The sequence below is a fragment of the Dinoponera quadriceps genome, unplaced genomic scaffold (genome assembly GCF_001313825.1).
Source record: "Dinoponera quadriceps isolate SergipeBrazil2010 unplaced genomic scaffold, ASM131382v1 scaffold475, whole genome shotgun sequence".
NCBI classification, from domain to species: domain Eukaryota; kingdom Metazoa; phylum Arthropoda; class Insecta; order Hymenoptera; family Formicidae; genus Dinoponera; species Dinoponera quadriceps.
The window spans coordinates 481,408-497,528 of record NW_014554738.1 but is presented as its reverse complement, the minus strand read 5'-3'; the positions used below and the strand labels follow the sequence as shown (position 1 = coordinate 497,528).

The following is a 16,121-nucleotide window of genomic DNA, read 5'->3' as shown; positions in this document are numbered from 1 at the left end:
GGATTATTCCAAGTTTTTAAATCTAGGAAATATTTTAAGTTCGAATGATGGATAATATTTTAAGTTCGAATTCTAAAATCTAGACTCTAACGCCTGTTAAGCCCGCGTATTAGATTACGGATTGGAGATTGAGATTAAATCGAAATTTGACCGATCGGTGGAAAATTCACTAAATTTCACTAAACTTGAATTCAGTTAACTTTATACCGATTGGTTAAATTCAATCTCGATCTCAATCCCCAATTTGTAGTCTGATGCGAACCTTACACATTACATATTAGGATTAATATTTGACCAATCGGAACAAGTTTAACTAAACTAGAGTTTAGTGAACTTCGTTCTGATTGGTCAAATCTCAATCTCTAATCTGTAATATGATACGTCGCAATTGACGGCGGGATCGTAGAATGTTCCTTGAATTCTGCGTTTTCATCGAAGCAAGACGGATCAGAATATGTAAGGACCGTTTTTATTGGCTACCCTCTCGAACGTGTTATCTCGAGATAATATACAACCAATAGAACGATCACGCCCCACGCTAGTAATGCATACGGAAATACCCAGTGGTATTGGATATGACATTGATGTGTGCGATATAACAGCTCATTTGCGATGTTCACGACGATGCGGTCTAACCTCTAAAATCTATAGTCAAAACAGAATATTGACCGTCACGATATTTACCTCGCAGTAACATCAAATCACTATCAAGTAACAATGCCAAGTTGCCATGTGGAAAATCACGAAAACAAAGTGATGAAAAGATTTAAAACAAGAGGAGGAACTCCGAAAAATCACGTGCTCCAATCTCGTCTCAAACGTCAAAGTTTTGGAAGTGACTCTGCGTCTTAGTACTTGAACGTATGAGCTCGACTATGTGGGAAATTCGGCTCATACACGATTGGTAAACAAAAAGATTGCCCAAGATTACCTGTTGAGTAACCCGCATCAAGTTCTACTACGTTTCTACTTGACTTTGTATCGCATGTCGGTGTCAGCATTGAGGAGATGCAGGTGAATACACACCTCTGTCGACCGTGGTCGATGAGAGGAGATGACGACTGCAAAAGAGGACACTGGCTCGCGAGCCGAGCAGGCAATCTCGCAGAAACGAACGAGCGGAAACATTTCGTTCGCTCTGGTTTATCGCGTCTCTCGCGTAGAAGAGCGACACGCGCGAAGAGCGACGCGTTGCTATTGCAGTGATATCCGACGCGTCGGGAGGGGTGAAGCAGAAAGAGAGAAAGAGAGAGAAAAGGAGGGAGGGGCCGAGAAGATCGACGATGCGACCTCTGGTGCGCCGCATGACGGGCGTGCATCGCACTATGCGTTGCATTGCTGTCGAATATGGCGTCAAGCACGGACCTGGCGGAGTATTCGTCCCCGGTGAAGCGTCGTAAGGTCGACGACGACGGCGGTCACGGGAGCGTCAACGAAGCCGCGATGGATCCGATGGCCGGTGAGACAGCCCACGCCAGCCCGAACGATGATCTTGAAGGTATCGAAAAATTTTTCGTGAGCCCACGCGAGATCGCATGCACACGCAGAAATTCGCGGGTATTCGCCAAGATGGCGGCGACTGGCCGCCTTTCGGTCTTCCGTCGCGTTCGAGCTCCTCACCTGGCTCGTCGGGCGCGACGGACGCCATGACAGTCGTTGCTGAATTGCGTCGCAGTTTCGTTGTCCCTCGTTTCTCCCTTCCCTCCCCTTCGGCCGATCGATCATGACAGCGCAAAATTTCTCGACTCATCAGTCGGACGTTATTTTTTTTCTTTTTTCATTTTTTTCCCTTATCGTGGAATATCGACGCTCCGGTCTTGCGACGCACAAGTTGTCGATCGATCGATCGAATCTCCTCACTGGATATATGTGGCACGTCGCGCTCCTCGGAAACGTTCACAGATGGCATTTGGTGTATACGATCTGTTCGTTTTAGCTGCTCCTCCTGCATTCAGCTTCTTTGTCGCTCTCTACCGATCCATGAGCGCGTACTTCTTGTCTCCCTCAGAAATACAGAAAGCGCAAAGTATTGAAAATTAAGACGGACGGACTTGATGAATGCGTCTAAGTTTTTCTGTTAATCATTTCTTTTATTTTTTGTATTCGAATGTGAGAGAGGTGTATTATTTGAGCTCTAGAATGAGAGTATAGAGAATGGTAAGAGAGAAAGAGAGACGTCGGTAATGTTAACCCTCTAATGGCAAGATGGATTTTCAAAATATCAAAGTGATTTTCAAATGTCTTTATTCCGAACACTTTTATCGGTAAAAGTGCCTCTAAAAGTACATAAGAATTACATGATTGGCTGAGAGACCATATTTAAGGCATTTTTATCAATAAATGTAAATTTTTAACTGAACCATTATCACAACCTCTTACTACAGGGTATACGACTAAAAAAAATAAAGTTACATTATTTCAAATCAAATACAAATGAAATATACTCAAAATCATGAAAGTAATTATTGATACAATTAAAAACACCTTGTTATTACTGGATTGTTATATATAAGTAAATTGCTCATGTTTCAAGCTTATACAATGATATCCACTTGATATGTATTTTATTTACACATTTTCTGTAGAATTTAATAATAATTTTTTATATAAATTTGTTTTTAATTTGTAAATATAAAAATGAGCCTATAAATTAAATTTATAAATTTACTTTTTTTCCACCGACAAGCTACAAACTTCTTATACTTTATAGAAACTCTGGGCACAGACAGTGAGTTTACAGAACTAAGTGACGAGTCCAAATCAGCATCCATATCTTCTGCAACCACAAATTTGATATCACCGCCATCCAGAGTTGACTCGATTAGTAACGATACTGGTTGTCCGTAAGTTTTATTTGTGAATTAATTAATTGTTTTTATAATATAAAGTAAATTTTTAACACTGTTATTTGATGCCTCGCTTTAGGATCGACACTGCAGATGAGAAAGATGAGGTATCCTCCACTGTTTCAAATCTCTCAGATTTATCAGGGTTATCCGATCTTTCTGGAGAGGCAGAGATCGGCCATCAATGGCGAAACGCTTCTTCCTGGGTTCAAAAACAAATGCTCACCGGTGCTGACCCGAGGAATCTCCTGCATCACCTCCTCATGGGTTCTACACAGATTCCTGAACAGGTTGATGAGCCAATATTCTGAAAGATGTTGAATATAATTTCTACTTTAATTTTTTAACATTTAAAGTTAATAGTAAGTAAAGAAATAATTGCATGAGCATCATAACGAAGAATTACGTGAATTTCAGATCATAATTAACATGATGTCGGAACCTCCTAGACGGCAAAAGCTCAGACACGTAAACACCTTGACAGACGTGGTACGGTTAGTTCGCAACAGCAAGAAAATCATAGTATTGACTGGCGCTGGTGTAAGTGTCAGCTGTGGTATTCCTGACTTTAGAAGTAGGGATGGTATCTACTCAAGATTAGCGCAAGACTTTCCAAACTTACCAGATCCACAGGTATTTGAAAAATCTTATTGCCCCATTATCTTTGGAATCATGAATAGCTTATGCACACGATTTATATTTGACAATAGTTGAGTCTACTTTATTTTTGTATAGAACTATTTAAACTGTATGATAGTTCTATCATATATATTAGTATATATATATATATATATATATATAATTTAATAATATATATTGTAATATATACAGTAAGGTAAAAGGTGTAAATATGGAACAATTTCAAATGTTAAAGAAGAACTGTAGTTTAAAATTTAAATATTGAATGAATAATCGTCAATAATGTTAGCGCATACAATTGAGAACATGTACCATTAGTTATTAAGACCAAACACACAATTGTTAAAGGAGTACACATTTTGGTTAACATGTGTCAAATCAAGGATCTGAGCAAATGGGATGTTAATATGGAAAAAATAGATTAAAGGAATTAAAGGAAAAACATTTTTTACTGTTTCTAAGCTTTCTATCATTTATTTAATCTCTTTCAATGTATTTATACACAGAAAGGACAATAAAAAACATATTTTTGCAAAATGAAAAGAAAGTGGCTCAAGTAACCTAGCGTTAGGTGTAAGACTGTATATAAGAAGATAAATAATCTTTTTAAAAATGAAAACAATATTATTCTTGCCATACTGGCTACAACATGAAACGTTCCATATTGCGACCAACAACTTATTACATAACTCTGATAAATTTAAACGTAGCACACGTATTTCCAAATAATTAACCTATCATTTCACACCTTAATCTTAGAACTATCCGACACATAAGGGCTAATATTTTACACTTAACAATATACATATGGAAAAAATTGTTAAATCTTACTTCGCACTTTCGTAAAACAGAATATTCATTTCCTGATGGATTCCTTCCAATGCATATTAATTTACATTTTTTAAACGCTGCGTTATTTCAACGCTCTCGAGTGACCTAAGCACAACGAATGTTTTTAATGAATATAATTACTGATAGTTTCAAGCAATAGTTTTAGCACAATGCGAATTTATATTACAACCCCGTTCCATATTTACACTCTTCCCCTTGTAATATTAGTAGCAATAACTATAGTAATATCTGTCTTGTTATGTGCGACTGCATACTTAGTGCGAAACGCGATTATGCCTCAACACTTCGACGTGTTGCTTCTCATTATATGAAGTATTTTTTCTTCCAGGCTATGTTCGACATCAATTATTTTGCTCAAGATCCCAGACCGTTCTACAAATTCGCACGTGAAATATACCCAGGACAATTTAAGCCTAGTCCTTGCCATAGGTTCATCAAGATGCTGGACAAACAGAAGAAACTTTTGAGGAATTACTCTCAAAATATCGACACTCTGGAACAAGCCGCTGGTATCGAGAATGTGATCGAGTGTCATGGTAATAATATAGATACACAGACTGTCCCAGAATATTCGTACATTTTAGGAAAAATTTCGTAACAATTTACACATTTCTTGTATATTTTGGTACTCGATCGATTCTGCCGTTGGAAAAGAACAATCGTCTCGTATGTAAAAATTTAAAGACGAAGATAAACATGTTATTTTTCGGAGTTGCTTCGAGGTAGATTTACGTTTAAAGATATTTAAGTTTTTCCTTCACGCGTATACGAGAATAATTTATATTAATATAATTATAGAGTCGACAATATTTTTCAAGTAGTCAATGGTAAAACTTGACCATTACACACGCATGTATACATGTATTTTCTGTTAAAGGCTCTTTCGCTACCGCATCGTGCACAAGATGTAAATATCAGGTTAAAGCGGACGACATCAGGGAGGATATCTTTGCGCAGAAGATACCCTCGTGTCCGAAGTGTCGCGTTAATGCGCTGCGTTCTCTGCCGAAGATCAACTCCAGCGAGAACTATCGAGGTAAATAAATGGCTTGTTCTCACTTGATTTTGGCTGATAGTGTATTTATTTGCAGTCTTTCGTAACGGCATGTCGATTTCTACGGTACGGAAGAAAATTAAAACTAGTGATAGTTTTCCGCTATTAGCTCTCTAGTGTGTTGCTATAAAAAACGACGGCCAATGAGAGAACGTTACTCTACTCTTCTCGGATTGTACATCTCGTACTAAATGCCGTTACTGATCCAACGCATAAGTCGGTACCATCAATTGTAAAATGCGAAAGTAAAGTTTCGCTTGTTAATAAACGCATAAAGGTAAAAACTTCTAAGATTACGCGCTTGCGCACCGCGTGAGTGCGGTGTTTCGCGGCTGTGACAAGCCAATGAGCTTTCACCGGTGTCTTATTATCTCATTACTGTATTTGCTGTTCCCGGAATCCGATAGCAGCGCGATATCGTAATAATTAAGCGAAACATAAAGAACGCCATTTCGCGAAATTGTTCTGTTCGAGGTCGATCGCGAGAAGATTAACGCTGCCACGCGTGATTTGCAGATCTGGTATCCCAAGGTATAATGAAGCCAGATATCGTTTTCTTTGGCGAGGGCCTGCCAGACGTTTTTCACGACGCGATGGCCAAAGACAAGGACGATTGTGACTTATTAATCGTTATCGGTTCATCCCTAAAAGTCCGGCCAGTGTCGTTAATCCCGTCGTCCATTCCGTCGCATGTACCGCAGATCCTCATTAATCGGGAACCATTGCCGCACCTTAAGTTTGACGTTGAACTGTTGGGCGATGGTGATATCATTATCAATCAGATATGCCATCTGTAAGTAACATGTCTTTGAGCAATTCATTTTTTTTTTCATACATATGTAAAGATGTATCTTTTTCAGTATTTTCTATGTTCCAATAAAAAAATGTGCACAATGAGAATTGTTCGTTTAATCGTGACATCTCGGATTCAGTATACAACAATTCTAATTACGATCATTAAAATCTCAATTTCTTGCTGTTTTGCAGGATGGGTGACCCTTTCAAGGAAGTCTGTTGGCACGATACGATTTTGAAGGAAGCGCAGCAGCTTCTACCGGTGCGTTGTTTGTCCGACGACACGTGGGAACAGAGTCAAGATACAACCACCAATACCGAGCTGTCGCGCGACAGCGTGGAGATTGATCTGAAGTCCCACAATGTATCTTCGGCCGAAAGCCAGGACAGTCTGTTGATCAACACGATGCCGCAGCGTGCGGAGGATATCAATATTTGCGTGTCGCCCTTCTACGGCGGACACGTGGAAAATACGGAGGAGGGCTTTAATCTTCTGGGAGAGAGTCCGAAGAAGCGGTCGGGTGATACTAGCATAGAGAACAGTCCGAAACGGATGAATTTCGGTACGTGCGAAGCGAAACTCGCGAATTTCGTCGTTTCCTCGCCGACGAAAGCCAACGTCGAATGTGCAATGACTGCGCCGAGGGGTAAGATTCATGCCGCATCCGCGGCTTCTGAAAACAGCTCGTCGGAGGAATGCCAAGTGGTGCCGACGACTGTTTCGTCGGAGCCCATTCTGTACGATAACATCTTGGAGTCGCACAAGCTGTCGGACAATTGTGGACAACCGATTAAGTACAACGACACTGTGACGGATGTTGTCGAATCGGACAAAACAATACCGAAGCCGAGGCAAGTGTCGGTGGACTCCGTGCTGGATTCTGGTATAGGCGACAGTTGTAACAGCGTCGACAGCACGGAGAAATACGGTATGGCCGAGTTGAAGAACAGGACATTGGAGGGCCATTGTTGGCAGCCGAAAATCCGAGAGAGCCTCGCCACCAGGCTGCAAGGTACATTATCCTATAGGCTACTATTTTTTACTTAGGTACTTTATTTTTCCATTTTATTTTCACTTTATTAAATTTCACATCCCATTTTGTTTCATCTCATTCCAATTCTTATTTTAAGCAAATATCCCGTCTTTATGTTACGAGCGTTGCAAAATAATAATAAAGTTACGATTGTTTACAGAAAACTCGTATTACCAGCTGATGCCGGGCAGATACGTTTTTCCCGGTGCGGAGATCTATTCCGAGCCCGAGGATTACGACCAGTGCTCCCTGTCGGTGAACTCCGAGAGCACGGAGAGCGACAGCGACTCCTCCTCGGCCGAGGAGGAGGAGGATGAAGAGGAGGAGACATGTGAGTCTTCCCCGAGCCTCTCTAGTACGATTCTTGATCCTTCACGATCGTAATTTGTCTCAGTGCAACTGTGATTTCGTTAGAGCCACGATTCACATGAGACACGTCTCGTTAAAATTACGTTCGCGTCGCTCACAGGCGTGGATGACGATCTGTCGGAGAGCGCGGATCCTGACGCTGACAGGCGAAACGACGGCGCGAAATGGGCAAGTAATTCCTACGGTGTCAGGCAGGATTAAAAGCGCAAACTTTCGGAATATATATATATAACAGTTAATTTTCGGTAACTGTTGAATTCTATTGATTCGCAACACCGATCGTTCACCGTGTAACACGGATGCGAATGATGCATTTCGCCAAATCACTGTTTGTTCGCAATAACGAGAGAACATGTACGTTGTATCGTCGTACGCGCGTTAGACGGAATGGCCGAGGTCGTCGCGGACGAACCGTCGTCTGCACTGTGTGTAAGAGAATCATTACAAGCGAAGATCAGCAAGAATCTTTTATTCTGCTAACGTTGAACACAGCTATGAGACAGTCTCGGAATTATCGATGTCGTTCCGCCTCGTAGCTACCGGACAAGCAGCCGTGGGTGGGTTTAAGATTCTCAGCAGTGGATTTCAAATTTTCGTGCTTATTCGCGTATTTCACGTGCGATTTGCCATCGTGTGATCTCAGAAAGAATGTGCGATTCGACGTATTATCATTGTTGTTCCGACTGTTCGTAGATCGTGCGCAGATTTTGCGTTCCGTCTCTCTCTCTCTCGAGTCCATCTTTTTGCGCTCGGGTACTTGAATCTGTTTTTTTTCACCCACGGCTACGGGCGGAACGTAAGCGCGTCGTCGGTAACCGCTCTCGTGTCTCACGCGTCGTCCATGCGATATCTTCGTCCGGATACGAAAATTATGATAATTATTGAGATTGCTTTTTTAGCTTAACGCACTATGTATAATTATTTCATTTCCTAGTGATAATCTATTAAGAGCTACATTATATACGCGAGATGTAAATACTGGTGTGTGTCTCTCGGTGTCGCTCTTTGCCACGAGAGAGGCGGAAAGAGAGAATCCGGGAGACGTGACATTACGACAGAAATTGGATTTCTGTCTCAATCAAGCGCAATGGTAACATGTAAATATGAGATTAATTGTAAACTTATTAGCACGGTTATATAAAAATCGCGGATTGTTGAATCTATGGTGCGGATGGTAAATTCCAAACGGTAAATCCGTTCGTTTTAGCTGCGTATAGTCTCTTCTGCATTTGAAATGAAACAAGTTCATTTCGACGGGAGAAGAGGGACGAGGGGATGCAGAGAAGCGAGTAATATAGCTAAAATCAACGGATCTAATCGACGATGCATTTTGCGAAAATGAGATCTACCGTCTTATTTTATTATGTCGGAGTGAATGTTATCACCCTTTGTGCACGCGAGAGCGCATTCGCGTGAAACAGGGATGTCATATTAGTTTGTTAGAACTATAAAATCCATAAGGAAAATTGTCCTGCGAATACGGATAGGATTTTCTCGTTTGCGATCCTCGATTCGAAATTTATCGGCGAATGATATTCGAACGACACTTCGTGTTTGACGAGAAAGCGAGAGTATAACGGCAAACACATGCAGAATCTGCTATAATATTGCTAATTAAAAATTTAAAGAAACTTATTCGCGACACTACGTTCGTCGTTACGAATAGAATCGCTAGTGTTAGTCTACATCTTTCAACGTTATAAACTTGAGAAGGGGATTAATAGCTAATTACAAATCATACATATATATATATGATTCTAATTAGTTTTGAATTCAACTCGGAAATTTCAGTTCCTTCCTTTTCGTGCACGATTTTTAAGACAGATTTCGCAGGCTTCCCACGTAGGCGACACGATTGGATTGTGTTTTCCCGACAAACGGAAAGGAATCAAGTCCTGCGGAAAATCGTAATCGACCCGACATATGTAATCGACTATCACTAATTCTATCGTACGTTAAGTTGTACTAGTAGCTTTCCGCATCCCGATATGGATAATAATCGTCATAGGCCGGTATTCACAATCAGATCTTATATTTTAAGACCGTCTTAAGTTTATCTTTGAGTGTTTCGTAGCCGATAAAAAAGAGCCGCCATACAGCAGTACACAGAAAACCGAAGACAAACTTGAGAAGATTTTAAATATAAAATCCGATCGTAAACACCGGCCGTAGTTTGGCAATGATCACTTTTTTAGATTCGTTAAGTTCAACTTTGTTTCATTGGAGCACGGGCGAATGTACAAAGCAATGTTGGATAGCTTCGCATTGCGTGTTATTTTTATATGAGCAAGAAAAAAGGTAGAATAGCGACTTTACAAGATTAAAGGAGAAACAAAATGACGCAATAATCTTTGACAAACCGTTAGTTAATTACGGGAGTAGTGCTTGACATGACAGACGTAACGAACTACACGAATAAGAGAGATGTGTAACTAAAAGAGGAGGATAGAGAGCGCATAGCGTGTGTGAGAACGTTCGCTAAAGACATTTTATAGGTGCATACGGAGAAACGGTTCTGTCAAAGACATTATTGCAAAGTATCTTTAAGAAATAAGAAAAAAAACGGTTGTGTGCAAGTTTTATTATATATATAATTACAGTGGACGTAAACTTACTTTGATTCAATGCTATCGCATTGTATGAGTAATGTTTGAAATAACGGCGAAAATTAGATAAATGGCAGGAGACTGCGCGCGCGCGTGTGTGTGTATGTGTGTGTGCACGAGAAAGAGAGAGAGAATGCAAGATATTAATAAGTCACGAGATAAGTAACATATGTAAACACATCTCTAATAATGTGACAAGATTTTATTTTTCATTTATTCTGCACTACGTGAGAGAGAGAAAGAGAGAGAGAGAGAGAGAGAGAGAGAGAGAGAGAGAGTTCTACATGGGAGAATCGATTTCGATGTAGAGCCGTTTTCGCTAACGGCGGCAAGAAGACTCATTAAGACTTGCTCGCCTTCGTGAAATAGCGTTATTATTTCGGTTCCTCATAGTATGCGACAATTTTATATAAGATTAGACACGAGGATTACTAATCTTTCGTTTTGTACAAAACGGCTTTATTTATCATTGTTTTGCTGAACGACCGGCAGGAGCCAGATTAAGTATATATTATTGTTTGATAAATCCTCTTTTTATTTATTTAATGTGTATACGGATGCGTATATGTGCGGTGCATGCTTGCGTGTGTGCTTGTGTGCGAGCATGTGTAAATTTGTGAATATATATATGTACACGTAATGTGTGTGCGTATATATTTATATATATATGGTTGGTTTCCGAAAATTATGCCACTCACACATAATTTCACAAATGCTTGGAAATTTCGGTTCCCTGCAACCGACTGTGGATACACACAATACTGCATATGACCACGATCCAATCATCTGATGATGATCGTGCAAATTTGCGCGGTCAAATTCCACACGGATTTCTTTATTTTTATTTTATTTCTTTTTCTTTTTTCTTTTTTAACTTAATCCTTTACTTACACGCCGGGGTTACTTAAGGAGATAGTGATTACGGAGAGTGTGATCGCCGAGATAAATCAGTCGAACGTCATCATATGTTTTTTGCCGCATGATTATATTTATTTTATACATATAAATGTATTTTTTATATGTAATGAAAACGATTATATATATAACGTAGCTTATATGCATGTGTGTGTATGGTGTATGTGGACATACGTATATCTGTATGCGAGAGAATTGTGCGATTCAGAGAGAAAAAAAGTGTGTGTGTGTGTGTGTGTGTGTGTGTGTGGGTGCGGGAGAGAGAGAGAGAGAGAGAGAGAGAGAGAGAGAGAGAGAGAGAGAGCTGTCAACTCGTGGAGGTTTGACAATCATACCAACTTTCTTGCGCGGTACTGACTTTCTGTATAAATACGTCGTCATGTGTAAATATTTATTATTTTCACCGTATAATGTCGATCGAAAGTTTTGTCGCATCAGCTGAATTAAGCAGGAATGTGATTATTTTGGGCTTCGAGTTCGACGTGACAGACCGCGTTGTAAACCAAATTTTCCACACGTGATGCGGGCTGATGCGACAAAATAGGACGGAATTCTGAATTTTTTATAATTTGTTATTTAATGTAATGACTGTTATAAAAAAAAATGTTCTCTATTACACACGTTGTAAGTTTTCTGTTTCTTTGGTATTACTAACGTATATAAGCTTATCTCTTAAATTAAACATTTTTCTACGATAAAACTGATTTTTATTCTTCCTCCTGTACTGTGCAATCACACATTTGCACGCGTAATCATTGATCTGCTCGGTGGAATTTTATAATCCACAAAATCCTTGAGAAAAGATCCGATAAAAATAATTCAATAATTATGTAAAATATCCAATAAAGTAAGAAAGCGTGATTGTTAGAAAAAATTCTAATTTGAGGAGATATTCAGATCTAATTAAATTAATTGAAAATCGAATCGAACATGAAATTATTATACAATATATTTATCACGTGATATACATGACATTTTCCGTGATGAGAACAAAATACTTGATTTTGCTCTCAATTTCCGCGAAATAATGGCGCTAATTTGGAAGCCGAGGTCGAATCCTATGAGACCGTCTTGAGTTCATCTTCAGATGATGTACGGTTCATTTCATTAACACTTTGACTGCCACGTTGGTCATATATGACCGGCCACGGTTTCTCCTGTGACGCCACGGTGAATTGACCAATCATATTAAGCCGATTAGCTAAACTGATCGATGCAATTGGTCAATTTTTCCGTTGAGTTAATCAGTCGGTCAAGTTAATCGGAGTTGGTGAAAGTGGTCCTGAATATCAAAAGGCGTGAATGCCGGTCTATAACTATACGTAACATGAACTATAGATTGCAGTACTGCAGTACTGCAAAGATTATCAGAATGCCGCCCGAGTCGAGTCGGCAAATCGGAAACGCCATTAATGGAACGACTGGAGGGATGATTTGAGCGTTGCGAGCGTGTAGTGGAACGCGCTCACTGAAGATCGAAAGTTTCAGTGGAAACTGGACCATTGGTGAACTTCGCGAGAAGTTGTTGCTAAAACAAATTATTGCGAATTTAAGGTGTTGTTTGTATACAATTATAGGCTGTAAAGAAGAACAAAAAAACAGGAATAAATCAATAACAGGTTCATAAAAGAAGTTTTCTGTTGATCAGAAGGAAAGGCCGCGAATTGAAAACGTGCGTCTTCCAACTTGTGTTGTGCTCGAATAAAACTTCGTTAATCGAGGGTGTTATTCCGATTCGGTCTTCGAATTTCAGTTCAAGTGGTCGGCGACGATGGGTTCCGATCACAGACGGTGGGGCAATTTGCGGAAAGTACTCGAGAGATCGGGCCCGTTTTGCCGGCCCGACTTCGAGCCTTGTTCCGAGAATCTGCAGTTTCTTCTGGAGAACTGTAAGCTGCTTGTGATCGGTGCTGGTGGTCTGGGATGCGAGCTGCTGAAGAATCTGGCTCTGATGGGATTCGGACAGATCCATGTGATCGACATGGACACGATAGAACTGTCTAACCTCAATCGGTAGGTTAGGTTATATACGAAATGCTCGGTTTTGACACATGCCGGCATTCATAAGTCGAGTCTTATATATTTTCCTCCGAACCCAGCCATCGTCTAATTTTTACTTGAGGGAATAATTTTTTTTCTTTTAATTATGAGTTTTTTTCATACGCAAGAAGTAACTCAAACATGAGCACACGGAATGTTGCAGGCAGTTTTTGTTCCGCCACAAAGATATCGGGTCTTACAAGGCTGAGGTGGCTGCGAGATTCATAAACAGCAGAATCGCAGGTTGCAACGTGATCCCGCACAACTGCGAGATACAAGCCAAGGACGAGGAGTTCTACCGACAGTTCCACATGATAATTTGTGGCTTAGACTCTATAGTCGCGAGAAGATGGATCAATGGCATGCTATTGTCGTTGCTTGTCTATGAAAACGGTGAATTAGACAAGAACAGTATCATACCAATGATCGACGGTGGGACCGAAGGTTTTAAGGGGAACGCTCGTGTTATATTACCTGGTATCAGTCCGTGCATCGATTGCACATTGGACCTGTATCCTCCACAGGTAAATTATCCTCGATATTTGTTTGTGAAACTCATTATGACTCTCGCCAAACTCTAACTTTCCAGTTATTGTTGAACTATTTTTAGAACTGGAAACTGGTGTTGGTAACTCATTATTATTCGTTGATTAGTTTAAGAGGATATTCTCATTTGGAATGCCATTTTCATTTTCTAGGTAATTTTTGAAAATTTTCTCGGTAAAACTAATACATACAATTCTGAAGTTCTGTGTAAACACTTATCTATATAAAAAAATGTCTACGCTTTCTATCTCCTCTTAATCTTTTGCGTTCAGCGCTAACAAAATTACTCATAACTTGATCGATATTGAAGATAATGATGTGTAGAAATTTCTGTGTATAGTTAAAATATAGATAAGTATTTATGCAGAACTTTAGAATAGCGTGCCTTGTAGCTTTTCCAAGGGAAATTTCTACAAACCGCCGACCAAACGGAAAACGTTCCAACATGAAAATACATCCCCTTAATCAGAGTTTGGTGAAAGTCACTTTCAGTATTGTCGACGGACAAAGCTCATATATATCGTGTATTAGAAGCTTGTTTGTGCCTTACATAGGTCACATATCCTTTATGTACGATAGCCAATACTCCACGCTTGCCGGAGCACTGTATAGAATACGTAAAGGTGATGCAGTGGCCGAAGGAAAATCCATTCGACTGCGCGATAGACGGGGATGATCCGCAGCATATCAACTGGATTTATGAGAAATCGAACGAAAGGGCGGCGCAATTCGGAATTCAGGGCTTGACGTACAGGCTCGTGCAGGGTGTTGTGAAGAACATCATACCGGCGGTAGCGTCGACGAACGCCGTTATCGCCGCGATCTGTGCGACGGAAGCGTTCAAGCTCGCGAGCAGCTGTAGCGCGTCCTTGAACAACTACATGGTAATTTGCGACAAACATACGACGCACAATGGAGCGAATGTTGATGTGAATCGCGGGATTGCAACCGGCTAAATTCTCGGCATGCGCCTCCTTGCTTCTGACGTCATCAAGCAAGAACAGTTGCAGTGAATATACAGAAGCTTTAAATCATATTTTGTTTTTTTATTTGGAGGGGGAAGGAAAGGAGGAGGTTATTATACATATTCCAATTTAAGCGAAATCGATGATAACAAGATCTGATCCTTTCCTTGTTGGATTATGCATGTGCGAAGAAATTAAATGCTCCTAGATGCGCTTTTGCAAAATATACCCTTCTGAAGGTTACTCATTCATTAATCACGAGATAAAATATTTCGGGCGTTTCTTCAGAACACACATAAATAACGAAAACTGTATGACACACTTCTATTTGAAAAAAAAATATACGTCTTTATTTGAGAATCCGCGTTTGTTGACGAAATAAAAAAAAACGAACTGGAACGAAGGGACGTGAGCGGTAAGAATTATTAGTACTTTTTATTCGTAGGTGTTAAATAATTTGGACGGAGTCTACACGTACACTTACGAGGCGGAGAGGAAGGAGGACTGCCTGGCGTGCAGTCAAGTGCCGATAGTGATCGAGATCAAAGACCCGAAGTATAAACTGCAGGATCTGATAGAGCTTCTTTGCAATCGGCCGGACCTGCAGATGAAGAATCCCGGCCTCACCGCGAACGTAAACGGCAAAAACAAGACTCTGTACATGCAGACGGTGTCCAGCATAGAGAAGAGAACCCGCGAGAACCTGTCCAAGTCGCTGATCGATCTAGGCTTGAGAGACGGTAGCGAGATAAACGTCGCCGACGTCACGACTCCGAATACAATGGTGGTGAAATTAAAATTGCCACAGGACGACCAGGAGATGCTGTAACTACGACGGAGGATCATCGTTTAACTGTCTCGCTCCTTCGGCGCGAATGTATCGTTGATCGGAACGAATAGAAAGAGATGTAGATGCAATAAGATAGAAGTGAAGAATCGCTTGCAGAATTGCATATTGTTTTCTGCAGCACGTTCGCGCGCGTGAAATAATCGTCATCACTTGCATTTGTTCGATCATTATTAGCCCCCTCCCCCCCTCTCTCCTCAATGGTTCTCAAAAACGTAAAAAGAAATTCGTGAAAAAGAAGTGAGAAACTGAAAAAAAGTGGACTGATTTGTAAGTGAACAATGAAGCACATTCAACGCTTCAACAATAAAGACACCACTGTAAATACTATTCTATATTTCTGTACTTACATCCTTACTCTGATCAGAGATCATACGTCATAGCAAAATTATCAACAAGTGATAATCTATAAAATCCGATTTGTATAACTATAAGTTCAAATCGATCGAAGTAGTCGTCTCATTGCTTCTTTACCTTCCTACAAATTACATAGCACTTTTTTTTTCTTCTTGCGGATTACGTATTCAACTACGTTGAAAGAGAAATGGAATAATATATATATATATATGTATGTGTGTGTGTATATATATATATATATATATATATATATATA

General features: G+C 40.1%; 2 protein-coding genes across 2 annotated transcripts; both read left to right on the top strand.

The window, feature by feature from the left end:
* On the top strand, positions 1–10,978 carry LOC106741183 (NAD-dependent protein deacetylase sirtuin-1). The gene is made up of 10 exons (XM_014612905.1): positions 1–1,498; positions 2,711–2,843; positions 2,926–3,136; positions 3,264–3,479; positions 4,666–4,873; positions 5,215–5,373; positions 5,908–6,184; positions 6,379–7,199; positions 7,381–7,551; positions 7,690–10,978. Exons 1-10 carry the CDS (start codon positions 1,348–1,350, stop codon positions 7,788–7,790), a joined length of 2,448 nt encoding a protein of 815 aa, XP_014468391.1. The 5' UTR covers positions 1–1,347; the 3' UTR covers positions 7,791–10,978.
* A 1,349-nt stretch (positions 10,979–12,327) lies between these two features.
* LOC106741184 (NEDD8-activating enzyme E1 catalytic subunit) lies at positions 12,328–15,838 on the top strand. Its single transcript, XM_014612906.1, has 5 exons — positions 12,328–12,782; positions 12,864–13,123; positions 13,314–13,674; positions 14,251–14,580; positions 15,107–15,838. The coding sequence occupies exons 2-5, from the start codon at positions 12,882–12,884 to the stop codon at positions 15,488–15,490; spliced, it is 1,317 nt and encodes a 438-aa protein (XP_014468392.1). The 5' UTR covers positions 12,328–12,782; positions 12,864–12,881; the 3' UTR covers positions 15,491–15,838.
* The last annotated feature ends 283 nt before the right edge of the window (positions 15,839–16,121 follow it).